Source organism: Gopherus flavomarginatus, chromosome 1 (genome assembly GCF_025201925.1).
Source record: "Gopherus flavomarginatus isolate rGopFla2 chromosome 1, rGopFla2.mat.asm, whole genome shotgun sequence".
NCBI classification, from domain to species: Eukaryota; Metazoa; Chordata; order Testudines; family Testudinidae; genus Gopherus; species Gopherus flavomarginatus.
The window spans coordinates 255,402,433-255,430,011 of NC_066617.1; the positions used below are offsets into that span (position 1 = coordinate 255,402,433).

The 27,579-nt window shown below is 41.2% G+C and overlaps 1 protein-coding gene across 1 annotated transcript in view; it reads left to right on the top strand.

The window, feature by feature from the left end:
- The window catches only part of LOC127034074 (vertebrate ancient opsin-like), a 124,241-nt gene that overhangs the window by 27,443 nt on the left and 69,219 nt on the right, over positions 1–27,579 (top strand). Inside the window, exon 2 of the mRNA XM_050922546.1 lies at positions 19,543–19,868. Coding sequence (XP_050778503.1) covers positions 19,543–19,868 — 326 coding nt within the window. The remainder of the gene's footprint in view (positions 1–19,542; positions 19,869–27,579) is intronic.

Consider the following 27,579-nt stretch of genomic DNA (forward strand, 5'->3'; position numbering starts at 1 on the left):
CATCATGCAGCAGAGTGTCAACAATATTTCTCCTTTTTCTGCTTTCTGTAAGTCGAGCTTGCTGTTCCATTAGGCGTATGGCTGCACCCTTTGAGCAGTTAGGATAAGTGCTAGTAATCTGAAAGTGAGTAAGGGGTAGGGAGAAATGGACAGTTCCCAGAGTAGTATTTAAGATTGTCCATTTAAATCCTGATAAGTGAGGTTTTTTTGTGGGCTCATACCATAACTGTTGGCTTTGAACCTGAATACCCTTCTTAGCCAGGGAAGTGTTAATTGAATGGGAAGGGGTGTATTGAAGTAGAGTACAAGTGATATTTACAGTGAGGGGAAGATCCTGGACACAAAGAAATCCTACAGTGGCTAAGCATATCCTTTTAACTGTAACATTAGTTCTGGTGGCACGAGTGGCTATAAAACATTCTGGACCCTTTTCAGTAAGTGGCCAACAAGTGCCTGGGACTAACACGAGGTCTATATCGTGGTCAGTGTCCCACGTGTCTATGTAAATTTCAGCTTGGTCAGGTTCTCCTGTATAAGTAACATAAGAGGTTATATTACGGTAACTAAGATACACCATACCAAACGCATTCCATTTACCATACCATTGGTATACATGGCCATGCAATGAGAAGATTAACTTGGATACGCAATAGAAAAACAAATTATCAGAGGAAGAGGGTCTGGGCCATTGTATAATGGTCGAGGTCTTGGGTAAATATGGGTCTGACTGGGGCTCGGGACGGATATGATTTTCTGAGATATTGAGGGATGGAGTTACTACGGGAGGCTCAACTAAAGGGGAGGCCGTGGGGGGAGCAAGGGAAGGATGGGATTCGTCTAGTAGTTCTGGAATAGCCTGGCATGGCCAGGGGACCTCACCTGTATGGCAATCACCTGAACTGGGAATAAATCCCAATATCCATTTTATCCCACATTGCCATGCCTGTTTCAGCGATGCTTAAGAGCATTTTAGCAGTAAATCTTGGGTTAAAGAACTAAGGGTGGAGACAACATGTAATTCGTCCACTTCAGCCCAGATACTGCTTACTTGTGCCCCGGAGATAAGCCTATGTCCTGGGCCAATTGGCCCAATTTTCATTATGCTGTTGATTTTTGTAAATATTTCAGACAGGAGCGGCACTATTTGCCCCGTCCTGCAAGGAGCCAGTTAAATCCCTCCTTTGGTAGGAGGATGCACCCCAAGTCTATACCAACCCAAGGGTAGCCCCTCAGGAGCAATTGGGGCAGGTAAAAGTGATCTGGAAGTGGGATAAGGGCAGGGCAAATTTGATAGTTCCTAGCCTGGCATTAAGAATGGTCCATCTGAACCCCCTTGGGTTTCTTTTTCCTAGAAGAACCATACCACAACTGCTGGTTATACACTTGGATACTTTTTCAGGAGGCTTTAGGTTCGTTCTATGGGAGAGAAAATACTATAACAGGGTACAGGCTATGTTTTGGGTTACTGAAATAGCCTCTAAGTAGAAAAATATTCCCGTGGTTAGACAAGTCCTGTGGGTATATGTTTGGTTATTTACTAGTGGTGTCTGCAGTGAGCTTACAAGTAAGGCTACTAATTGGAAAAATATTTAGAAAATATTACTTTTCCATCCCCATCCCAAGTTCATTAAAGAGGAGAGGCTAAGGAACATTAAAAGTCTCATTTTCAGGTAGTTTTGGCTAGCTTCCGCAAGCTATTTTTCAAGATTTCGTAGTTTTAATTCACTTAGCTGTCCAGCAGTGAGGCAGCAAGGGAGAGGTTACTAGCACAATCACCTTGCTTGCTTGGAGGCTTTATTATGTCCTCAGGTGGAGAGGTGGTTTTCTTAGCAAAGTTCAAAGGCTCAGTGGGTCTGTCAGCAAACAAAGGAGAAGTTACCAGTTCTTTTACCTTGTCCTTCACTCCTGCCGTCCAGAAAGAGCAACAACGCAAGAAGGAAAGATAGACCAATCATTAGTCAGAGAGTCATCACAGTGATGAACATGGGCAGGTAGTCAATTCTTGGCACTTCACAGCAGTGTTGGTAATTAACAGGATTTGATAAGGGTTTTTCAGCATGGAGCTAGGGCAGTTCCTCGCTGGTGGACCTCCATGTACACCCAGTCTTCTGGTTTCAGCAAGCAGCAGAGCTACTGTATTTAAAAAGACTTAACACATTTTATTAGTGCCTGGCGATAATTATGCATTGTGTCATTTATTAAATAAAATGTCCACCTGGGCCAAAGCCAGCAGGGCACTGTTGATAGTTGCATTGGGTGCCCTGATAGAAATTTTATAAGGGCTGAGTGCGTTGGAAGTGGCCTTGTAAGTGCATTTGGCCATACTAGATCTGTGAAGCTGCACATAACTTAGTTATAATTTGTCCAGTAAAATTAGGTTTACATTCACTGTTGCTATTTACAAGTATGCCAAAGCTTTACAACCGTTTTGGCATAAGCCTTTTTATAAGGAAATATATTACTAAAACTAACACATACTGATAAGAACAGCATTTTGGCATGTTTATAAAGTCAATCTGAATATTTACAAAGGGTCCTTATGGAGTGGGGTGAGCTGCAGGTCTAGTCTGGACTGGTTTTTCACTGTTGTGTGCCAGACAAATAGGGCAAGGATTACAATATTGTTGAGCCATAATTAAAAATTTTGAGGCATACCAATGCCACACCCCTGATGCAATCATCCCTCCTTTTCTCACGCGGGCCAAACCATGGGCCACGCGAGCAAGGTAGGGGAACATAGCCCGGAGCGCAACCAGATGACCATCTGGAGTGCACCACAAGGTGTGGAGAACACCCATTTTTTTTCCCATCCGTTCTTCTCCTTTTTAGACACTGACTCTTGCAATAGTGCCAGGTCATGAGGGGACGCAGCTGGAGAAAGAGGTTGCAGCATACAAAGACAAAAAATTTCAGAGGGAAACCATCAGCTACTGGGTCCAAAGAGGAACTAAAATATGCAACGGGTTTGCCTGAGGACCCCTAGGGCCATCCCCTCCTTTTCTCATGACAATAGAGAATAAAGGGTTTCTTATAATCAGGGAGGCCCAGTGCCAATGCTCAGGCCAGAACATGCTTAACCTGAGTGAAAGTCTTATTAGCCTTTAATGTCCAAGGGATGGGGTCTGTGACCTTATTTACGGTCAAATCTTGCAATTACAACATTTAAACATTTAAATAAAATTATTTTGCTTAAAATATTTTTTTCTTTACAAATATCCTTGCTGATTGCAGGCAAAACTGAGGAATTACTTAAATTACTCCCCATTTTTTTTCTGTATTTGTTTTGTAGGCAGGTCAAGTTTTAATGGTTTCTATCTGCTATTTGTTACCAAAACAAATTCAAAATCTTTTACCATTCTCCTGGCCTTGACTGCCCTGTTGCAGCCACAACTTTGGATTGTTTTCTTGTTTAGTTTTGTGTTCTGGCAAAAGTATATATATATTTTTTACAACCCAGAACAACACCAATTATTATAAAACAAAAATTATACACACCAAGAGTGCTGATTATTTACAGACATAAAAATAAAAATCTTGGTTTCTTTAGAATAACACCTTCTTTTAACATTTGTACTTAGTTTTACTGCTTAATTTTTTCTAATAACTACAGAGTTAACTTTTAACTTTTTTTTTTTCTTACTTTCTTAAACCGCGGTTGCCATTTGTTTGGGCCCGATCCTTTTTTCTTGCTGCATTATTATTATTTTTTTTTTTTATGGGCACAGGCATTGTTTCACTACCAATTTGGCAAGGAAAGTGGGCCTCCCGACCAAATCCCCTTCTATCTATCCATGCACACCCATCCACATACACACACCACATCCAGAGGCATCCTGTTTAACGATCAACATTTTTTTTTTTCTTCATGTCTGGACTCAACACAATCTTTCCCTGAGGCAACAACAACCCCTCAGCATCGGTGCACTACAAAAGAGAATAATAACAGGGCTACAAACAATAAATAAAATAGGGAGAACAACAGCATAAGCAGCACAATAAAATTCCTTCCTCGGTATAGTTTGAGAGGAGGGATTTAACTATATTTTTGGGAAGTGGTCTTGCTGGGTTTAGGCAAATTTCAGCCAGCTGGGCAGATTCAATGTGCCCAACCTGGTCAGCATGATCGGCTCACAATGCCCACAGGGAGGGAGAAACCTTAACCAACAGTTTCTGTTGCAACGAGGAAGGGCTGGGGTCAGTCTTCTCCTTAGAGTGTTCCTTTAAAAAGCTGCCAGGGCCTTATTGTGAGCGGGATCAGGCATATTCAGATACACACCATTTGGGTACAACAGATTGTACAATTTAATTCACACAACAAAATTTTTTCCTAATGGGTTGACGGGAGAACACGGACTAAGGAGAAATGCATGTCGGTTAGAGAGACCAAAAAAAAACAAAAACGGTACAGAGTGGGGAATGGGAGCATTTCCCACTCCTACTGCAGTCACAACTTTGGAAGAAAGGGGCACAGTGGAGAAATCTTGTGCCCTTAGAGTAGAGCTAGAAGCTCCCGTGTCAACCAAGCAGGGGGTAGGGACACCATTTATTAGGGGGCGGTGGAGCAGGAAGAGGCACTCCCTCCTGCCGTGGGTACTGCCTAGGGGGTCGCGTAGGGCAGTTTTTGATAAGGTGTCCCTCCTTTTTACAATACCTGCACTGGACTTTTGGGCAATTGGCTTTTCAATGTCCCTTCTGCCCACATAAAAAGCAGGCCGAGGGGTTAGGGTTAGTCAAGGGGTTATTTCCAGTATAGGGTTGGGCTTTAGTTACTGCCTGTTTTGGCCTTCGCCTGGGTCCTTTTCCAGCAGAATTCTGCATATTTTGGATTTGTAAGGCCATGAGTTTAGATTCTGTGTTATCCTTTTTTCTTTCTAACTGATGGTGAAAATGTTGTGCCGCTGCCAGAATTCCTTCCAGATTTTTGCCTTCCCAATCCACTATATTAATTTTTAACTGTTCTCCCACCTTTGGCAAGAGTTCTTGCACAAAGGCAGCCACTATTGCCTGTGTAGCTGCCTGTTCTGTATTATTAATCCCCGAATGCCTTTTAAACACTTGCTTTATACGTTCCATAAAATCAGCCGGATTTTCTCCCTTATTTTGCTTACAGGCGTTTATTTTTGCCCAATCCGTTTTCTTTGGGCATACGTTAAGGACTTCATTGACTAAGTTAACCCTTTTCTGGTTAAATTCTAGGAACAAATCAATTAGCTCATCGGAGGGTGGTGACGGGTAGATTCTTTTCGGGGCAGTCAGTTTTGGGCGCGTTTGGGACGGGCAAAGGGGAACCACGTCTAAGGGGGGAACTGGACATATTTTGAGCACTATCTAATTTTTCCCGTGCTTCTTTAAGTTGGGTTTTTAACTTTTCTTGGGTATCTTTTAAACCCCTAACTTGGGATTCCTGACGTTTTTTACCCATTTCATCATGCCACTTGAAATAAGCATCAAACTGTCCCTGTCCTACAGAGTTAGCAACAAGGGCACCCCGGAGGTGCACAATTCTATCAAGATCGAAACTGCCCTCTACAGGAAATTGCAGTTTTGGGTCATCTCTGGTATACCAGTTCCACTTTTGCAAATATTTACATGTCGACGGGCCACGGTGCACATACATATAAGCAGCAGGAGTGCCTTTTGGACCAGACTCCATTCTTACTTCAACCTTCTCTCACCCAAGCCACTCACACAGGGGAACGCTGATCAGGATTACCACGGTTTTAACACCAATGGCATCTTTGCCTGCCCTGGGCAGGGGAAATGGGAGTAGGCTTTCGCTGACCCGCCAAACAGCAGGTACCTACAAGGAAGGAGGTAAAGGATGGGACGGGCTTCCTTCCGGAGAACCCGCGGTCCCCGCACGCCTGTCGTCAGCCCAGAGCACCAGCTTTAAGCCAACGATGCTTCTGAAGCTACGGACCCAGCAGTACGGTTTTCCTGGGGGCTTCCCTCCTCTCCGAGAAGGGAAGGGAGCTTATGGCTCCAGTGGGCAGAAAAGGGACCCTGCGGTCCTTAGAGGACAGTGCTCGAGGAGCGGTCACAGGGTCATAGGTCATGGAAGGGAAGGGAAAAAGACGGGGAAACACACAAGCACCCAACAGGCTAGCCACTTATCAAGGCCTGCCAGCTGGGAAGTTTCACAATCACTCCACACACAGAAGCTCAGCTGTGGGGCTTGCTTTCGAGGCACTCCCGGTCACGAGCTTTCGCTTCGCAGGAGGCTCGGGGCGTCTTCCCACAGCTGCATTCACACTGGCCGCTTGGCCCTCACACACACAGACACAGGCACTTTCTTGACACAGGCGTCAAGGTGAAAAAACCTCAGAACCCCGGATCCCCACCAAACCTAGTAGGAAGGGGATCCCCGATCAATTCCCAGGGCGTACTAGCCCAGGAACGGATCAGGACTCTCCGGACCAAAGGGAGCGTGGTCCGTGGGCTGCCGGCGATACCTTTGAAACCTTAGGAGTCTTTGGAAAGACTTTATACCTTTGAGACTTATACAACCTGGAAACCTCAGAGAAAGGGCGTCAGGTCTGTCTGATGGCTAAAAGTTCGAACCCAGCTTGTGACTTACCCCAAACTGGAGCCTACAGACCAGTCCTCTGCCAAGCCCCATTAGAGATTTCAAAAGGTCTCTTACCTTTTAATTGGGCCCTGGGGTTGGAAGGAAACTGCCTGTGGTCCTCCGATCCAGGAGAAGCCCTCTCGTGGGTTCCCGGACAACGCACCAAATTGTTGTGGAAAATGACCACCACCCAGTTGAGTTGATCAGACAGCCTGAGGCTCCTTTATTGATTAATCAGAGAATACATGCATATGCATGGAGAGACGACAGGTCCTCTAACAAGAGGTAAGTCGCTCTGCCCTACAGCAGTGATACCTGGGTTTATAAAGCCAAAAACCGCACATTACCATATGAACTTATACATCCGAGGATACCATATTTGGTTAATACAATGACATCTTTTAACCATCTGTTAAAAAACAACTACTATTAATATACCGGTTATGAGCTAATTTGCAAGCCTGCTCTTTGTTACTTCCCCTTTTTACGGGTTTTTGTAATTGTCAGGACTTTGACACCTGGTTTCCACCTACTTGCGGTTTCAGCAGCTGTGTTCTGAAGCAAATTTTGAGGAACTTGGGTCCAAAAATACCTATTGGTGTACCTTTGATCAAATGATCATGAGTTATATTTTACGCCCACACAAGCAACTTAATAAACCATAATAAACTAAAAGCTGTTATAACAGATTTTCTGGTTCCCCTTTATCCAATTCTAGTTCCTCTTTTTGGGGCCCTGACCACATTTTTTTTGCCTCAGCGTGCCCTTTGTACAGAAAAACAAGTTTAGCAGGAGTTAAAACTCTTGCTTCTAGCTAAGGGCCTACTTTTACTATATTCTCAGAAAAAAGCCTGGGGCCTTGGGTAAGGTGGGTCGGGGGGGGGGGGTTCCCTATCACCAGTCTCAGTGCTTTTGTACACAGGTTTTTCTAAAGCCTTGTATATGCTAGAAAAATTAGTACTTTTATTACAGCAACTTCCTGCAGAGGTCGTGCTGCACCAGTGCAATAGCAGAAGTCCTAGAACATGACACTTTAACCTATGAGCAGATTTTCATGATGTGAGGGTAAAAAAATGCCTGGGTCCTATTTAGACTAGCAATGTAGCACAATTGCTAAATGTAATTGTAATAACAGCTGCTAGTTATTCTAGTGTAGTTGTACTTCAGTGACCATCTGTCCCATTCATCTGCCTTTTTCTTCAGTGTCCTAGTCGTTTCACTCACTAAGATAAGATTATATTTGTCATAAACAGATAGTTAAGGGTTAATAGAACAGGAGTACTTCATGTTTGTTTTTGCCTGTAAAGGGTTAACAAGTTCAGTGAGCCTGGCTGTCACCTGACCAGAGGACCAATCAGGGGACAGGATACTTTCAAATCTTGAGGGAGGGAAGTTTTTGTGTGTGCTGTTAGTGTTTGGTGGTTGTTTTCTCTGGGCTCAGAGGGACCAGACGTGCAACCAAGTTTCTCTCCAATCTCTCTAATACAGTCTTTTATATGTCCAGAATAGTAAGTACTAGGTAGATAAGGCGAGTTAGGTTTATGTTTGTTTTCTTTATTTGCAAATGTGTATTTGGCTGGAAGGAGTTCAAATTTTTATTTTGCTGAAAGGATTTTAATTTGTACTTGTATACTTAGGCTGGGAGGGTATTCCCAGTGTCTGTAGCTGAAAGACTCTGTAACATATTCCATCTTAAATTTACAAAGATAATTTTTACTGTTTTTTCTTTCTTTAATTAAAAGCTTTTCTTGTTTAAGAACCTGATTGTTTTTTTATTCTGGTGAGACCCCAGGGGACTGGGTCTGGATTCACCAGGGAATTGGTGGGGAGAAAGGAGGGAAGGGGGAGAGAAAGGTTAATTTTCTCTCTGTGTTAGGATTACTTTCTCTCTCAGGGAGAGTCTGGGAGGGGGAGAGAGAAGGACGGGGGTAGGTGGGTTTTCCTCTCTGTTTTAAGATTCAAGGAGTTTGAATCACAGTGATCTTCCAGGGTAACCCAGGGAGGGGAAGCCTGGGAGAGGCAACGGTGAGGGAAAGGGTTTACTTTCCTTGTGTTAAGATCCAGAGGGTCTGGGCCTTGGGGATCCCCGGGCAAGGTTTTGTGGGGACCAGAGTGTACCAGGCACTGTAATTCCTGGTTGGTGGCAGCGCTACAAGTACTAAGCAGGTAATTGAGCTTAGAGGAATTCATGCTGGTACCCCATCTTTTGGATGCTAAGGTTCAGAGTGGGGAATTATACCATGACAATATTAATATGCAACAGCTAACAAACTCATTAAAAGCTCTCTTTTCATTTATTTCATGTACTGTAGCTCTTACAAATACAGTATTTTTTTATAATGCAGGATGTCAGCCATAAGTTCCATTTTATAGCAGAGCATCAAAAAACTGTCCACACTAGAAAGGTCTCATTCACTTTAGGACCAGTTTATAAAAATGTATGTGCTTCAAGGAGCAACCATTTACTAATAGCATAGGGCCCAATTCTCCCACCTCTCTTCTCGCTAAGTAAATTCAATGGGACACTGACATGAGTAAGTGCTGCTCCATGGGAGTAAGGGTTGAAGGGTCAAACACTACAGGTGTTTAGTGCTATACAAGATACAAAATGAGACATGGTCTTTGCCCTGATGAGCTTAAGTCTAACTACATCTTAATTTGTGCCAGGGCTGAACCCTGGCACCTCTAGGGCTAGCAGTTTATAGCCTTGGCACATTGGGGCTTGCTGCATCAGTTATGAATGTAAAAAAAAAAAATTGCTTGAGCCCCAGCACCTCTTTCATTACAAATTAACCACTGAACTACACTGATGTACGGTCAAGGTAGAACAGGCAAACATACAGACACAGGCATAATATGGGTTTGGCAGGTAACAGCCTTTAACTCTTACAGCCCTTTTATCAGACTAACTTACAACAATGCTGGAGGTTGGAGGTTACAACATGTATGATTGACAAACACCCCCACTTTACATCAGGCAAAGCAATATGCACAGAGGCATAAGTCTTTTTTGTCCAGCCTCTCATGACACTTTGTGATCTAAAGCCTACTGATGTCAGTTAAAGTCTTTTTTCTGACTTCAATGGGCTTTGCAACAAGCTCTAGATTTTCATCAAATAGACCTAACTTATGATTCATTCATTTAATATAAAGCAAGAAGGCACCGCTGCATTTATGTAGTCAGACTGCTGTATAATAGCACCAGCCATTAGGACTTTCCTGAGTTAATGCCAATACCAGACTTATAATCAAATCCAAAAAGATATCAGGTGAGTTTGCCAAGATTTATTTTCCATAACCCCATGTTGACTGACATTAATTGTATTACCTTCCTTTAATTCTTTATTAATTGAGTCCCATATCAGCCACTCCATTATTTTGCCCACAGATTGATGTCAGGCTGACAGACCTATAGTTACCCAGGTTATGCCATTTACCTTTTTAGAATATTGTCACAGTTGCTTTCTTCAAGTCCTCTGGACCCCCCAGCATTCCAAGCTTTACTGAAAATCATCATTAGTGCTCCAGAAAGCTCTTCAGACAGCCCTTTTAAACACTTGGATGCAAGTTATGCGGATCTGCTGATTTAAAAATGTCTAGCTTTAGTAGCTGTTTACCAGCCTCCTGAGTTACTGTTGGAACGGAAAGTATTCCATCATTATATGATCTCACTACGTCGTCTGCTTTTTACCCGAGTACAAAATAGAAATATTTATTGAGCACTTCTGTCTTTTCTACATTGACAGTTCTGCCATTTCCATCCATCCATTAATAGACCAATACCGTTGTTAGGATTCCTTTTGTTCCTTAAGCTCATTTTTATTTTCTTTAACTCTACTGGCCATAGATTTGTCCTTTGGCTTCCCTTATTTTCTAATATTCCTAACTTTTGATTTATATTTATTACTATCAGCTTCCCCTTTCTTCCCTCCATTTGTTATATTGTTTGTTTTTTATTAATATAGCTGCTTTCACTTCCCCCCTAAGTCTCAGATTTATTTGTTTTTTTTTTAAAACCAGTCTGGCCTTCTCTCTTATCTGTGGCTTTTTTGGCATCTAGTAAAGTGTTCTTAGATAGTTCTCATTTATCATTCACATTTTTCTGTTTAAAAACTCTCGCAACTGATTTGGTTCATAATTGTTTTCATCTTTGTGAAGTTGTCCCTTTTATAGCACCACAGATGTATATTACTGGTTTGTAAAAAATTCACATGATCATTTATACCTAAGCTGCCACTAATGATTAGTTCTGTGATCAGTTCCTCTTTATCTGTCAAGATAAGGTTTAATATAGAATTCCTCCATGTTGGATGCACCAATTTTTGAGTTTGGAAATTGTCATCTGTAAGTTTTAGAAACTCGGAGGACATTTTTGTACTGGCTTTTTTCCTGTACATTATAGCAGTGTTTCTCAAACTGGGGTCGCCGCTTGTGTAGGGAAAGCCCCTGGCGGGCCAGGCCGGTTTGTTTACCTGCCCCACCCGCAGGTCTGGCTGATTGCAGCTCCCACTGGCCACAGTTCGCTGCACCAGGCCAGTGGGAGCTGCTGGAAGTGGTGGAAGGGATTTACTGGCTGCTGCTTCCAGCGGCCCCCATTGGCCTGCAGCAGTGAACTGCAGCCAGTGGGAGCCGCAATCGGCCAGACCTGCGGACGGGGCAGCTAAACAAACTGGCCCAGCCCACCAAGGGCTTTCCCTACGCAAGTGGCGACCCCAGTTTGAGAAACATGGCATTATAAGATATGCTAGTGAACAGGATGACCCAATTTGATGATCTGTAGTATCTCATCTTTTCCTTTATCACTTATAACATTAATCCATAAGCATTTAAGGTCATTTGCTTGTGAGTTATCAGTGACCCCAAAACAGCTAATGCTATTTTTGACTCAGAGTGCTTGCAACATAGTCTGCTGCCTCCCAAGCATCCCCTCATGACCAGGTACCCTACCTCAGTTTCCATTCATCCTGGGCTCCTCAGTAGACTTCACACAGGCCTGTATTTGTGCAGACATCCCTCCATAGGGTCTAGGTTTATCAACATAAAAATTCAGAACAAAACTCAAAGTCCCTAAAATAAAGTCCAATTCAATTCCCTCTTTATAGCAATTCCCACTTCCTGCCTGGCTGGCTGGAGCCTGGTTCCCCTGCTGTCTCCAATGCGTCTGCAGCTTTCTGGTTCCTACAAGAAGCTCCTGTCTTTCTCCAGCTCCCCAGTCCCAGGTTTCTCAGTGTTCCACTCCACACTAGTCTCTTTCAGCATTCCCCTCTTCTCTGCAGTTTTCTGTTTGCTTTTCATGGAGGGCAGCTGATTTCTATCAGGCCCCATAAAGAAGCTGTTAATGAGGTGAGCTAGACCCGTTCTCTCTTCAAGGGCCCAGTCCACCCTTGACAGTGCCAACAGGTTTTAGCAGTTCTAAGTAGGTTTTAACCAGTGCATTTTAACATTTAAATCAGGCAAATCTTCCTAACAGGTTTCAGTAATACCAATTAGGTCAAATTTATGCTCATAAACGAGAAATTTCAATTTCTCTTGTTTTTTTTACTCCAGCTCCTAGCATTGGTGTACAGTTTATGAATTCCCTTCACATCCTTTGGGTACTTGATTAATTTTGTTCTCAACATCTTGATTTATGCCCAAAAAATGCTAATTTGCTTCCTCTTTTAACCATCCTCTTTTAATTAATTTAAGACCATCCCAACTAGTTTAGCCATCCTCTCCCCTGGAAGACAAGTTCCCCTTCTAATGAGATAGACACCATCCAAACTGTGTTGCCTCCTTTCCCCATGCAAGGTGGGCTAGAATTCCACAAAATGAAAACCCTCTACTATAACACTACATACCTAGTCAGCAGTTCTCTTCAAGAATCTTCTGCCTTCTGTCTTCCATGGCCAGTGGGGCAGGAAGAATCTCCAGGATGATCACTTGGACATTCTACTCTTTCAGTGTACTAATGAGAGGAGCAGCTGTTTTCAATATTTTTGTAGGCTATTGAGAAGAGCTGCTCCTTTAATTAGCATAGCATGCACCACCTTTTCTTGGTCAAAAAGTATTAAAGTGTCAAACTGCTACATTGTAATAAACAGGAAATCCTTTGATCTAGAAAATAAAATAAGATGCTTCAATCTTAACTAAGTAGCAGCTGCCCTTAATGATTTTAAAAATAAACTTGAATATTTCAACTATTATGTTATCTCATTATGCACTACTAAATTACATATAATACAATAAAGTAATATAAAACTGAAAACAAAGTAAATTTTGAAACAGAAGTTTCCTAAATAATTTTTCAAAACTTCAATTTTTCAGGAAATTTTGCAAGGGTGTTTTTGTTCAGATTCAGAATGAAAACAAATTTTGAAAAGTTACAATGCCCCACAAAATGTCAACCAGTTCTAGTTATGAACTGCAGAGCCTCATCTGATTTTCTCTGTGTATCCTTTCTTCCTTGAATCTCAGGTTCTTCGCAAATGTGGTTGTTCAAGAACTCTTCAGCCTTTCTGATACTCTATAATGTCTGTACTTATCCTTCCAATCCATTAATTGTTTCTTCCAGCACAGCCACCAGTTCATACTCAGGAAGTCTCTTCTGACTTCGGGCATGAATGAAAACATGGCACGTCTATTAGAAGTCCCAAACAGTATTTCACTGAGTCCCATCATGGTTTTGAGAGTAGAACTGTACCTGGAAAGCAAGCTTCTCAAACACTCTCTTCAAAGTCCCTCTAAAAACTCTCCTGTTTTCACTTCTTTTCATCGACTTGGAAATGAATCAGGCAGAAATGGGAATAGTCAGTAATGTAAGTATTCAGAAAATAACCAGGGCTGAACTTGCAAATGAAGCCAGAGGTCTTATCTACACAAGAAACAGATTTTACTAATTTGGTACAGCTTTCTCATGGACACAATCTCTTGATAAATACACATAATTGCTATCAACATTAACGGGGTCTGCATGAAATTTATCAAGAAAGAATACAATATGTTCAAGTCAAGTCTGTAACAAGATAGATATGAAAAAGTTTCAATTTGTTAAAGAGGAGGTTATTGTTTGTCACTGGTCATGTCTTGTTGCCAGTAAAAGTTGCAGTTCATAGATGAATTCCTTAGTTCATAAAGGCAGCACAAGTAGAACTCATAATTGGTAGAGCTGAACATGCTTATTCTTATTCTAATGCTGTAGCTTACTCAAAAGTTAAGTCATTCATACCTCTTGGATTTGCAAGGCTGGGCTAAAATATTGTGCTAACTATCTCTCTGAATATTTCAGCACTTCCATTTCAGGACACTGAGAAGTAAAGAGGCATACTATAGTGAAAACAACTTAGGGGAGAATAAGTATGTAAAAAACCTACTTTAATAAAAGTTTTATTAATGCTTTGGACATAGTTTGGGGTCAGTTCTTCATTAATCCAAATTCATTAGTCAATTCTTTTATATTATCTTGTAGATAAGCAAGTGATAATTAAACTGAAAATATTTAATGTAAATATTAAAAAAGCAAGGTAATTGAATTATTTATAATAAGCACACATTTATAGCTTGACTGGAAATGTTCAAATAAGTTATTTTTTAATTAAAATGAAACATTATGTCAGGAGGAAATTGCACGAGGGTGCAATATCTTTATCAAAGAATTCACTCTGGTTCTCTCTAATCTTCATCTCTTTCATGTGGCTTTCAAACCTACCCAGACAATCAGGAATTGAGCCTGATGTCCTCCTAGCTCCCTTGTCGCATACCAAGACGTTGAGACCAGTAAAAGGCATCAAATGCATAAGTCACTCCACTTTCCCTTTATGTGTATAGGAAAAATATAGAAAGATCTTTACGTGTGTTTCAGCAAGTATCCAATAGTACTGTCACCAATCACTTTGAGTTGTTAGTTTTCTTTTATACAGCTGTAATATGCAGACAAGGTTCACTCATAGTGGGGACTCTTCCACTTCCCATTTTTTCAGGTTGGCGTTAACGAGCCACATCTGCTGCAATGAGTCTTCAGTGGGAAGCAGCCAGTGTCTCCAGACAAGACTCTAAAACCTCTTAACAGGGTGGGTCACCAGCAGAGTTACAGGCCTTAAGGAAGTCTTAAGAAAAGGGAAAAGAATCACTGCAGCTAATCTTATGTGTTGTTGATAGGAATTTAAGTTTTATATCTCTATATGGCTGCTTATACAGCTGAGCAAATCTTGTCTGCATATTACAGTTGTATAAAAGAAAACTAACAAACTCAAAGTGATTGATGACAGTTGGACTTAGGTGTTGCTAAGTGTTGGATTTAGGTGTTGAAGTCCTTTTGTAGGTCTGGGCCAAAGTTCAGAAGGGAAGCCCTAACAAAGGCCACGCTCAGAGAGAAACTAGTGCTGCAGTTTGTTATGCTATTGCTTGTTTTCAAAATATGAATAAAACCAAACTCCAGCCATGGGTGAGCTGAGGATTCCAAGAGTACAAATGGAAGACTCAGTCCTGCTCCCACTGAAGTGAGTGGTGACCATATCTTTTGCTGGTATAAACTAGTGTAGCTCCAGTGACTTTGATGGAATTAGACAGATTTATGCCAGTTGAGGATTTGGCCCTGAACCTTTTTGCTGTTGCCTTTAAATTGAAAGCAGATTCTGGCCTAGAATTAGTGGATTTAGTTTGGTCCCTATTTATAGAAGGCATTTCTTTATGGGCATGGATATACACAGTGTTGCTGATGCCAAAGGGCAAACCATCATCAAACAGGCCCTGAAATATCATGATTGTCTTCAAAATCTCGAGATTAAGAAAAAGCCCCACACCAAAATTTGGGTACTTTTCATTTGCATTATGGTGGTTGAACTGTTTGGGTACACTTGGGGAGAGTGTCACATTTTTCATGCTTTTCTCTGCAACCATGCAGGCTAAAACATTGATTTTCTTTTTAAAAAGCTGATTCTCACATTTACATGACTGCAGCAGCTGGGGATTTTAGGAAAGCATCCATTGCTGTGAAACTCACAATAAGAAAATCACAAAAGTTGGGACTTATATTGCATCAAGTAGACTCTGATTTTATAAACATAGGAAATATAACAAAGCAGTAATATGATTTATACCACTTTAGCTAAGTAAGGATTCCAAAGTTGTTGACAATTCTATTTCTCAATCTATACACCAGTTCTTCATTGGTGGCACCCTCTGGAGCTTGTAAAATCCATTTAGGGACAGTTGGGACCGTCTTATTTTCATTGCCAACTAATACATAAAATATAAAAATATGCAGAAATTTTTGTGAAGAATCATCTTTAGGAGAATTACCCAAAAAATTATTTGGATCCAGTGGTAAATTTTCATTCTATCCTGAGAGTTCATTCTCTATTTGTTACATTTCCCTAGGTATTTATGTAGTTTCAGAGTTTCAAACTAGAAAATCAGCACCTGTTTTTTTCCATTGGTATGAAATTAGAATCTTTCAATCCAAGTTAGTCAGTTAAATCTGTTATTTCTTATGTTTTCATGGTGCTTCAACTGTCAGTGGTGATGGTGAAGGTAGAGATTGACGGGAACTGTTTGGTCCCCAGTCCCCTTTTCTACCTCTGTGTTGGTATAAGATTGGTCTTTATTGTGTATCTTCTAATACTCTGTCTGGTCTTGTTATAAACGTTGACGTGAAAGGCCTTCCATTATTTCTCTTGCAAACCTATTCCATTCTAATACATCTCATTCTTAGGAAGTGTTCCCTCATGATAACCCTGGGTTTTTGTTTGTTTGTTTTGGCTCTCTTTAATTTTATCTCATTGTTCCTTTTTATACAATCTCTTGTACAACTGTTTTCCCCTTCATCAGTATTTGTAGTCTTCAAAAGGTAGTTGTCTCTCCTCGCCTGAGAAGGTTGTGAAGGCTAGGATTATAACAGAGTTTAAAAGAGAACTGGATAAATTCATGGAATTTAAGTCCTTAAATGGCTATTAGCCAGGATGGGGAAGGAATGGTGTCCCTAGCCTCTGTTTGTCAGAGAGTGGAGATGGATGGCAGGAGAGAGATGACTTGATCATTACCTTTTAGGTTCACTCCCTCTGGGGCACTTGGCATTGGCCACTGTTGGTAGATAAGATACTGGGCTGGATGGACCTTTGGTCTGACCCAGTATGGCCATTCTTATGTCTCATAACTGCTTAATCTTTATTTAGCCAAGTTACACAGTGTGTTCTTTCATTTCCATGCCATCATGTCAGTCTCTCCTTAGCGCCTCCAGATTTTTCCCCGCTCTTCTCTGAATTCCCACTTATTCACATTAAAGTCAGCAATCTACTGTTTTAAAAGCACCAGACTCAGTGTGGTCTGATACTAGTTTCAACACTATTATATGCTCAAATACAATACATGATTTAAAGTCTTATGGTGACAAAAAAGAGGAATATGAATTTTTAGAACTCCTGTAGTTTGGGATCACATATATCATCGCCCTGGTCCTGCAGAGAGAAGTGGAATATGGGTCATGTCAGTGAAACTCAATAAAAGAGAAGTAAAACTGAAATGGCTTTTGGCAAGGAATGTATGTGTGTAATGTTTTGTGTAAATAAGAAAAATGATTTCCTATGCAATATTCTAAAGGAAAATGTGTTTTGGGGGTAGTTTATGTTTTAAACTGATTTGCCAATATTTTGTTAGTTCATGGTTGATGATGCCCTGGTCCTAATTTATTAGCTGAACTTCAATTCTGTGTTATTTCAAAAGAGAACTTCCTTTAGTTCAAAGAAAGTGCAATGGTAATAAGATTTTTATCAAATAATTACAATGCAGGTCTGGGAGCTACTCAGTGTCTTTACTTTTACCTGTAAAAAAGGTAGTGTTCCAGCAAGAGGAACCAGTCTTGTGTGTTTAATGGATTTATTAGGATAATAAGCAAACAAATATAAATTTAAGCAAAATATGTCACTAACTAATTTACTTCCAGTTTCCCTAAACTAAACAAATACAACACAATGTGATGAACAAATCAAAGTTACAATTGGAATTCAGTCAATAAATCAATGGTTCAGTTTATCTGACTTGGCAATTACTATTAAGTCAGTGTATAAGGTTGACACAAGAATTAATTCAATATTTCACAGGAAAGTTAAGGAAAAATGCCTCTCTTTTGATCTAACCAATTGGGCTAAGTCTGTGAAAGACAGAAGCGGACTCTTGCCTTTGTTCTAAGGAAGTATAACTCTCAGAATGATTTCTTTATAGCTTCCTACTTTGGTATTCCACTAAGTTTCTCTGAACGTACAACCGATGTTAGAGTCTATTTACTTAACTTATTATCTTTTACACGTTATACAGCATCTGCATCTTTCTGACACTTTTACAAAGAGGCAGAAGTGTTAAATCAGGCTTAGCAACTTTGGAATAACACTTTTAACCCAAACTAGTCTCTTACAAATAACTTGCCAGATGTGCGTGGGGGGGATTGGATGGAGGGGATTAGTGGCTTATTCACACCCCTGAGTGACATACATTCTGCTGACATAAGATGTAATGTAGACATATTAAAGTCTCAAACTCATGTGGTTAGTCTTAGAGCAGTGTTTCTCAAACTGGGGTCGCCGCTTGTGTAGGCAAAGGCCTTGTGGGGCCGGGCCAGTTTGTTTACCTGCCCCATCCACAGGTCCGGCTGATCGTGGCTCCCACTGGCCGTGGTTTGCTGCTTCAGGACAATGGGAGCTGCTGGGAGTGGCGCCGGCCGAGGGACTTACTGGCTGCCGCTTCCAGCAGCCCCCATTGGCCAGTGGGAGCCGCAATCGGCTGAACCTGCGGACGCGGTAGGTAAACAACTGGCCCAGCCTGCCAGGGGCTTTCCCTGAACAAGCGGCAGACCAGCTTTGAGAACCACTGGGTTAGGCAAGAAGAATTTGATATACTGTATAGAGCTACTGGCTCCAGTGCGGATTTCAATGCAAAAAGGCATTTCCACTGCTACATCAAATACTCTAATAATGTAGAAAAGGGTATTTAGTTTTTTGCTGCCAGTCATAGTCCAGTGCAACTGCAGCTGTATTCCCCCACTCTCTATAGTCCAGAAAAGGTATCCACTCTAGGTTTCCAGCTCCTCAGCTGTTTCCTTTCTTGGGCAGAGATTTGTGTCTCTCCCTCTTCTCAGCAGGGTGTTTCCAGGCTGCACAGATCCCTGATTATACTGTGAGCGTCCCTGCAAAAGACAGACTGCCTAAGCAGGCCTGCTTCGCTTCTCCCCTCAGAGACGGCACACAGTGTAATTGCCACAGTTAAGTTACCACATGGCCCTTTCTAAGCAAGCACATTTATTCTTAAGGTGAAAGCGTTGCAGAGAAAACATATTAAAAACAATGAAAGAACCTACACATGTGCTAATCAATTTATCAGGCATCTCCCCGTGATTCCCAGCAAGGTCGCTGGTTGGTAATTAGTCCTTCAAACCTCACACAGTGGTTTTTCCTGTGGTCACAAGTTCATCAAAGCTTCAGTTCAGAACTAGCTCCCAACTCTTATGTGGCTTCAGTGAGCCAAAGACATTCCAACCATTCCCTAAGGATTGGGCTCCCTTTGGAACAGAAGGTCCTGTCTGTCTACTGGATCAGAGAGAAGGCCCTGAGTCACTTTTAACTCAGGCTATTTAACCAAAAATCTTTTCTTTGACTTTTAGTCTCTGGAGAATCCAGTTTGAATCAATATTAGTGATTCTCTCACCAGCTGGTGGCACCTCTCTGGAGATGTGGAAACTTGAGTGAATTTTCCTAATCACCCTCCCACTGTTCTTAGTTCCTGGAGGACTATGGTCCCCCTCCCCCGTGATAATTCATACAAACTCTCAATAGTACATAAACATTTGCACTTTCAATACAATGTACTCCTAAAATGCTTAAAATGTAATTCAGTAAGGTTTACACTTATAATTCAGTAATGTGTGTCCAGGATATTCTCATATCTGTTACATTGGTGCCATATAAAACAGGGGTACTAAATCCCTGAATTGTTTGGTTTTTTTGCAGGTATTGTGTCCCTGATCTCCTTGGCTATCCTGTCTTATGAACGCTATAGCACCATCACCCTATGTAACAAACGAGGCTCTGACTATCAGAAGGCTCTGCTAGCAGTTGGTGGTTCCTGGCTTTATTCTCTGATCTGGACAGTACCACCGCTCATTGGCTGGAGCAGTTATGGGATTGAGGGAGCTGGCACAAGCTGTTCAGTACGTTGGACCTCTGAATCAGCTGAATCTGTGTCCTATATCATCTGTCTCTTCATATTCTGCTTGGTCATCCCTGTAATGGTCATGATATACTGCTATGGGCGTCTCTTTTATGCTGTTAAACAGGTAAGCTATGATATGCTAAATATAGGCAGTATAATGATCTGAGATGTTGCCTCTAGGAAATATCATTTTCCTTTAAGTATCTGGTTGTAAGATGCAGTACTGATAAGGAGAAGGAAGATGGACCGCACCAAGTTTTCTTATTTTTCTCAACTTGAAACAGATGTCTGGGTAGCCAGGTAGGTCCTATAGAACATGCTGGCTCTCAAATTAACAAAATAGAGCAGCAAAATATTGTATGTTAAAGAAGCCAATGCATTTGGATGAGCCCTGCGGTCATATCAACAAGGACTTCCATCATTGTTCTCCATTTCAGTCCTACCTAGATGACATATCACTGTCTTTTAAAATACTCGGTCCTAATTCAATACTCACGTAACTCCACTGCAGGCATTGAAGTTACACTAAAGCTTAGTCTGACCTTTCAACTCTGATACACTTTAAAAAAATTGATTGGAAAAAAAAAAGATTCGGTGCACAGCCCCCTCTTATAGTAGCATGGAGCATCAGGCACTGTGAATTTTATCTTCAGACATAGCTGGATGGAAGACAGAGCACGGTGAAGTTTTGATACTGTTGGAACAGTGGTGCAGCTCAGTGATGAATAAGGAAGGAAGGAGTGAATGTTTAGGTCTTGTCTATATGGGAACACTGGAAAATTAAGATGGATTAACTAAAAACGTGAAGTTAAAGAGCATTAATTCTCTGAGTGGATGCTGTTATTCAGAAGTAAATTAGCCTTAGTTCCTGCTTTGGCTTAAGCCTTGGGGATTCATTTTACACCTTTAGTTAATTAGTCTTAACTCTCCTGAGTGTCCCTGTGTATACAGGCTCTTAGAGGCGACCCAGAATAGAGTGCATACTTCTAGCAGTGATCACAAAAGTGTCATTTTCTTACTCATCTCTTGCTTCCCTAAATATTTTGTACTATCACCCATCATCATAGCATATGAATATCTATATAGATAAAGTGCCAATAGCATATGCCAGGGGGTTCTCAACCTTTTTCCTTACAAGGCCCCCCCAACATACTATAAAAACTCCACAGCCCAGCTGTGCCACAACAACTGTTTTACTGCACTGCGTATAAAAGTCAGGGCTGGTGTTAGGGGGTCGCAAGGAGGACAATTGCCTGAGACTCTACACCACAGGGGGCACCACAAAGCGAAGTTGCTCAGACTTTGGGTGGTGGGGCTTGGCCCAGGTCTGCAGTCCCACATGGCAGGACTTCAGCTTTTTGCCCTGGGCCCTACTGAGTCTAATGCCAGCCATTCTTGGTCGACCCCCTGAAACCTGCTCATGGCCCCCACAGAGGGCCCCAGACCCTTGGTTGTGAACCACTAGCATATGCCTCATTTACTAGGTACTGCTGTAAACATCAATGTCACTTTATTCAGTTTTATTTAAAAAAATGAGTATAATGCCAGCCATTCTTGGTCGACCCCCTGAAACCTGCTCATGGCCCCCACAGAGGGCCCCAGACCCTTGGTTGTGAACCACTAGCATATGCCTCATTTACTAGGTACTGCTGTAAACATCAATGTCACTTTATTCAGTTTTATTTAAAAAAATGAGTAATATTCTTTTCCTATGTATAGATGGTTGGTCTCACCCTGAAATAGTGAGCATGTTGAAAAAGCAGAATGTTGGAGACAAGATTTGAGTGCAATCCATAGCCACACTGAATTTAGACCCAAAGGGATTTCTGCAGAATGTAGTATAGAAAAACTACTTCATTTTATTGGTAATTGACCATAACAGAGAAATAAGCAGTAGGAAAGGTGTGACTCCTTCCCTGAGGCTTTTAAAAAGACTGGTTTCTGGTCAAGTCAGAAGATCAATGGAAAACATTGGGACATTTAGAAACACATGGATTTTATAAAATTATGGAAGTGGAAAGTAGTCAAATTGGAGTCTTGGGTATTTTTTCAGAAGGGTGGACCCAGGAGACATGGTGAGCTCAGATTAATTCAGAACAAAGGAATTTACCATATTGGATTAGACCATATCAATACATAAAAAATGTATAGATCCAGGTCTACTGAAGTGGTTTAATTACTACAAAGTCTGTATCAGATAAACATTGAACTGTTAGACATAGCATCTAATTCACATCCTGTCAATATTTTTTTAAAAATCATCTAAATAAGATGCCTGTTGCTGAAAAATAATATAGCAAAATCCTGACTGCATTCATAATGTGTACTTAATATTCAGTGGTATGAGTTTGCTGTAACACATTCATGTAACATAACTTTTCAGATGATTTCCATGGTTTCCAGAAGTTTTTACCATGACTTCTATAAAACTTTCAAAAATTTTCCATAGCAAGCTTGCTTAGAAGATAGTTTTTTCTCCAGTTTCATGTCATCTAACTATTCATAATCTCACAATATGCAACTATCTTCTGTAAAATGCTAGAGAACATTATGGTTTGATGTACTGTACTGTACAGATGAGCTCTGGGTGATAAGAAATTATCTCCTTTCTATACAGAAATAGAGAGAGTATTTTTTGTAATAGAAAAATATTTGAGAGGTTACTATATGCATGTTAATATTGTTACTTTTTTGAGTGAGCAAAAGAGTCCATTAATAGAAAGCAGAACCATATTATTGTTTTATAGATAAAAAGGTGAGTCTTATTGTAACATTACCAGTAACACGTTAGAAGTAATGTAGGTCTGCAGCACATCATATAAGCATAATAACTATGCTGTAGCTGCTGGTAAGTTTTCTAAGATATGCAATGTTACGTTTTTATAAGCTCTGAAAGAAGTTTGTACATCAGAAAATTAGATGCATAAATTGTATTATACCCAGAGATTAAGAACAGAAGAGCTATGCCACTATTAATCTTGTCATGTAAATTCACTGAGGTAGAAGAAATATCTTAATAGACAGGGAACAGATAATGCAAAGACTGGCATGGTGCCTATGTTTTTTTTTCAGGAACTGTAATTGTGTATTTTTTTCTTTTCCTTTTCAAAATTTAACAGGCTATTATAGTTTTCTGGGATACCAGGCATTCATACTCTGTGTAGTCATTTGTAGGTAATTCATTGGTAGAATTTTGCAAGAATTTCATTAACACAGAAGTGTTATAAAGGATAACTTTTCCCAAAGAATGTAATAAACTTATAGAAAGTCACATATCAGTAGAATCTGTGTATAAATATTGAAGAACACCTTTTAGATGCAAATACTATTAAACTAAACTAAAAAAAAATCAGACTGATCAATTATCAGAGTCCCTGTGATTTAAGGGTCTCAGAAGACTTTTGGATGTTTTTTTTCAAGAATGTTATTTTAGAACAGGTTTTCCTGAAGAAGATTTATCCTGAATGGCTGGGATTGGTTAGTTAGACTGTATGCTGCCAATCTTATGGGCTGCACCTGGGAAACAGAGGTGTCCACCGTAGTCAGGGTTGGACTCCAGAAGAGTCATGGGACCGTGATTGGGAAACAGTAAAATAGGGAATGGTCTGTGTTGTGAGACCATAACTTAGGCACAGAATGTTCTGCATAGAGAACTATAAAATAAACCATGGCTTGAGAAGCTGTTAGGCCCCTCACGGGTATATCAAAGTTTTAAGATAGACACACAAAGATACAAACACTTAATCTGAATTTCCTTCAGAGTCCCTATGTACATTCTGGTTAAACTTTTGTGTAAAGTTTATATCATGTTTTTTATGAGAACCATTTTTTCCCTGTTGCTGGTGTTGAATGTTTCATTTATACTTTAAGATTTTTGTTGATGAGCAAGATTCACTAGAGGAACTTGGACTGAGGAGCTGTGGAAAGGAAGAGGGGGCAGAAAAATGATCACCATTATCACAGTACACTGTTCACATATATTCTGGTCAGATTTTGCACCTTACACAGTAGAGGGAGAGGGAATTGGGATCAGTTTATTTATTAGACTGCAATTTGGGTTTTTAATTTTCTTTTGATCCTTGGATTATGATACTTCTAAATAATTCTATCATTGTGTACCTCAGGGAAAAAATATCTATACAATTGACATTAAGTTGTTTTGTACTTTGGAAACCCAACCCAACTCCCAAATGTTGAATTATGCAGATTGGTATTGAGAGCTCTATAGCACAGAAGGTGCAGTATGATTAGATCCCCAATGGAAAGACCCAAAGAGATCACACAAATGAAATATGATGTGTTCGATAATGAAAATTAGTAATGTATACAATTGACAGGGGTTGGCAACCTTTCAGAAGTGGGGTGCCAAGTCTTCATTTATTCACTCTAATTTAGGGTTCTGCGGCCAGTAATACATTTTGATATTTTTAGAAGGCCTCTCTCTATAAGTCTATATTATATAACTAAACTATTGTTGTATGTAAAGTAAATAATAGTGCAGCGAGGTGAGTGGGACCGGCAGCTGGTATCCCAGGCCGGCAGTGGGCTGAGTGGGGCCAGTGGCCAGGACCCTGGCTGGCACGGGGCCGGTGGCTGGAACCTCAGACGAGCTGCAGGCTGAGTGGGGCCGGTGGCAGAGACCCCGGCCGGCAAGGGGCTAGCAGCCAGAACCCCAGACCATCAGCGGTCTGGGGTTCTGGTCACCGGCTCCTGCCAGTTGGGGTCCTGGCTGCCATCCCCACTCAGCCCACTGCCAGCCGAGGGTTCCGTTCATCCAAGCAGGCAGGAGGCTGAGCGGGGGCCGGTGGCCAGTGGCCGGGACCTTGGCTGACAGCAGAGTGCCACTAAAGATCGTCTCACGTGCCGCAGGTTGCCGACCCCTGGTATAAGAAATTTCTTCAGCCTACATTATCTCTTCCTTGCATAGCAAGAGACCTGCCAAAAGGACAAATGACAGACCAGAAAAGTGATCCATTAACAAAGAGATTCTACACAAAGCCAGGCTGGAATCAATCTCCTAAGATATTTCATCAGGAGACTGTCTCTCATCAAGGCCTTAAAAAGTGTAACTAGAACACTTCAAATATTCAAGATGAGTGTGAGTAGTAGTTCTATCAAATGTGCAATTTAACACACGAGTCTGAGCCTGCAGTTCTTATTCATGCAACAGACCTTAAGTTAACAGTCCCATTGAGGAACATGGACGAAAGGCTAATGGTCAGACTGATTCCTTTTAGAGCTGGTTGTCGGGGGGGGGGGGGGGGAGAGGAGGGGATTAGTTCTCCGCCTCCATGAAAAAAATCATTTTTCAGCAGAAATGAAAATTTTTATTTAGTTTTTGATTTTTGTTTGGTTTTCAAAAACAAATCTTTCTCCCATTTTTGATTGAGATTTTTGGATTCCTCTTCCCACTTCTCTCAATTTTTATTTTTTTCTGCCTTTTTCCACTGGAAAAGGGAGAGTGAGAGAAAAAAAAACTGAGGGAAAAATTTGTTTCCTCATCTTTTCTCCCATTTTCACTCCCCGCTCTTCCAGTGTGAGAAGGTGTAGTAGGGAAGGGGGGGAAAAGGAGAGATGAGATCCCCAAATACAAAGACTAAAAATTGATTTTTTTTTGAAAACTGAAACAAAATGAAACTTACAATGTGAAACAATAACATGAAAAATGTGCATTTTGATTTTTCATAGAAATGTCAAAATTGAACTGTTTTCACAAATAGTTTAATTTTGACAAACAGTATTTTTTTAAGGAAAAATACATTTGGTTGAAAAATTTCAACCAGCTCTAGTTTTTTTAGAGATGTTATCTAGAAGTGCTGGCGGGGAGAGGGAGGGCATGGTTGAGAGAGCTTAAGGGTATGTGTACACTAGAGCTTTCTTCAGTCAGTTGTGTAAAAAAAACCACCCCCTGACTGATGTAAGTTTCACCGACAGACGTGCCAACGTGGACAGCACTATGTTGGCGGGAGATGCTTTGCCGCTGACATAGCTACCGCTGCTCATTTGGGGGTACAGCTGTAATGTCTGTAGTGTAGACATAAAGCTGTAGATTATTTTGTGGCTACTACAAAACAACTGCACAGCCCACCTTAGGCTAGAATCACAAAGCTGAGAATTACTGCAATAGGGATGGCCATTGTGACTACATAAGTAGGATTAAAAAAAAACAACTAAAATTGATAGAGCTTTGTAATTCATAAAGAGTAAGACGAGAAGTTGACTTGGAACTTATTAATCCTTTCCCTCCCCCGAAGGTTTGCCCATTGTAGAAATTTGTTTTTTAACATATCTCCAGAGAAGTAACTCCTAAATGGGTACCAGCCCACAACAATTTTGAATATGTGGGGAGAAAATAAACTAGCCCACTTGAGTGAGAAATGGGCAGTCTGGTAATGCTGTCCCCAGTGCCCCTCCAATACTCTGCTCCTTCTACCTCTATTACTTTGCCCTTCAAAGCCACTCATCAAGCCAGCTGAGAAATGGAATAATATTTGTTTCCTAGTACAATACCACTGTTGTTCTATTAAAAAAATACCATGAACCCCACCAGATTGGTTAGAGAAACTAGCCCTTTGGGTTTTTTGTGACCCTGTTCATTGACAATTCATTTTTTTCTTTTTGTAATAAAACATTAAGTCATTAGCAAAATTGATATACCAAACATGCCACTGTTCAGCAGTCTTTTGGGTAGTTTTGGCAATGCACAGTGGGGCAGAAGCAAGTTGTGCGGGGGTGACTGGGAGCAAGGGGTCAACTTCCCATAATACAAAGTTCTCCATCCCACAATATTATCTCTAGCCCATCATTGTAATGCCTGTTTGCAATTTCCCACAAACCCACACTGGACTTGTTGCTCACTGCCATCTCTGACAGACGCATGGAGCTTGAACACCTTTGTACTACAGCCATGAGTGCTGCAAGCAAAAGATGCACAATCCTCTGATATTTGCAGAGTTGCCAGAAGAACACAGAGAACATGATGATTTCTTGGAGCACAGATTGCTGTGGGAGATAGCACAAACCAATTCACAGTTGTTGGTAGCATTCACAGAGCAGCAGCAGAGGTGGAGTGCCACTTCTGGGCCCAAGAAACCAGCATGGACCGGTGGGATTGCATTGTAATGTAGATTTCGGATGACGAGCAGTGGCTGCAGAACTTTCGGATGTGCAAGGCCACATTTCTGGTTCTGTGTGCCAACCTCGCCTCAGCCATCCAACACAGGGACACCAAGCTGAGAACTGCACTGTCAGTGGAGAAGTGGGTGGTGACCACACTGTGGAAACGTGTAGTGCCATTTTGTAATGACACAACAAGTCAGTGGGAAGTCATTTTGGACTGGGAAAATCCACCATGGGGACAATTATTGAGCAAGAATGCAAGCCATTGTCTCCTGCTACTCAGGACTGTGACTCTTGGCCATGTGCAGGGCATAGTGGACGACTCTGCAGCAATGGGGTTCCCAAACTGTGGTGGAACAGTGAACAGCACGCATATCCCTATTTTGGCCCCAGAGCACCTTGCCACAGAGTACATTAACAGAAAGGGCTACTTTTCTGTAGTTATGCAAGTACTGGTGGATCAGCGGGGATACTTCACTGCCATCAGTGTTGGCTGGTCAGGGAAGGTGCATGATGCTTGTGTCTTTAAGATCACAAAACTGTTCCGAAAGCTACAAGCAGGGACCTTCTTTCCCAACTGGTGGATTACCACTGGTAATGTTGAAATCCAGGCTACCCCTTATTCCACTGGCTAATGAAGCCATACACTGGCCATATCTACAGCACCAAGGAACGATTCATCTACTGGCTCAACAGGTGCAGAATGATAGTTGAAT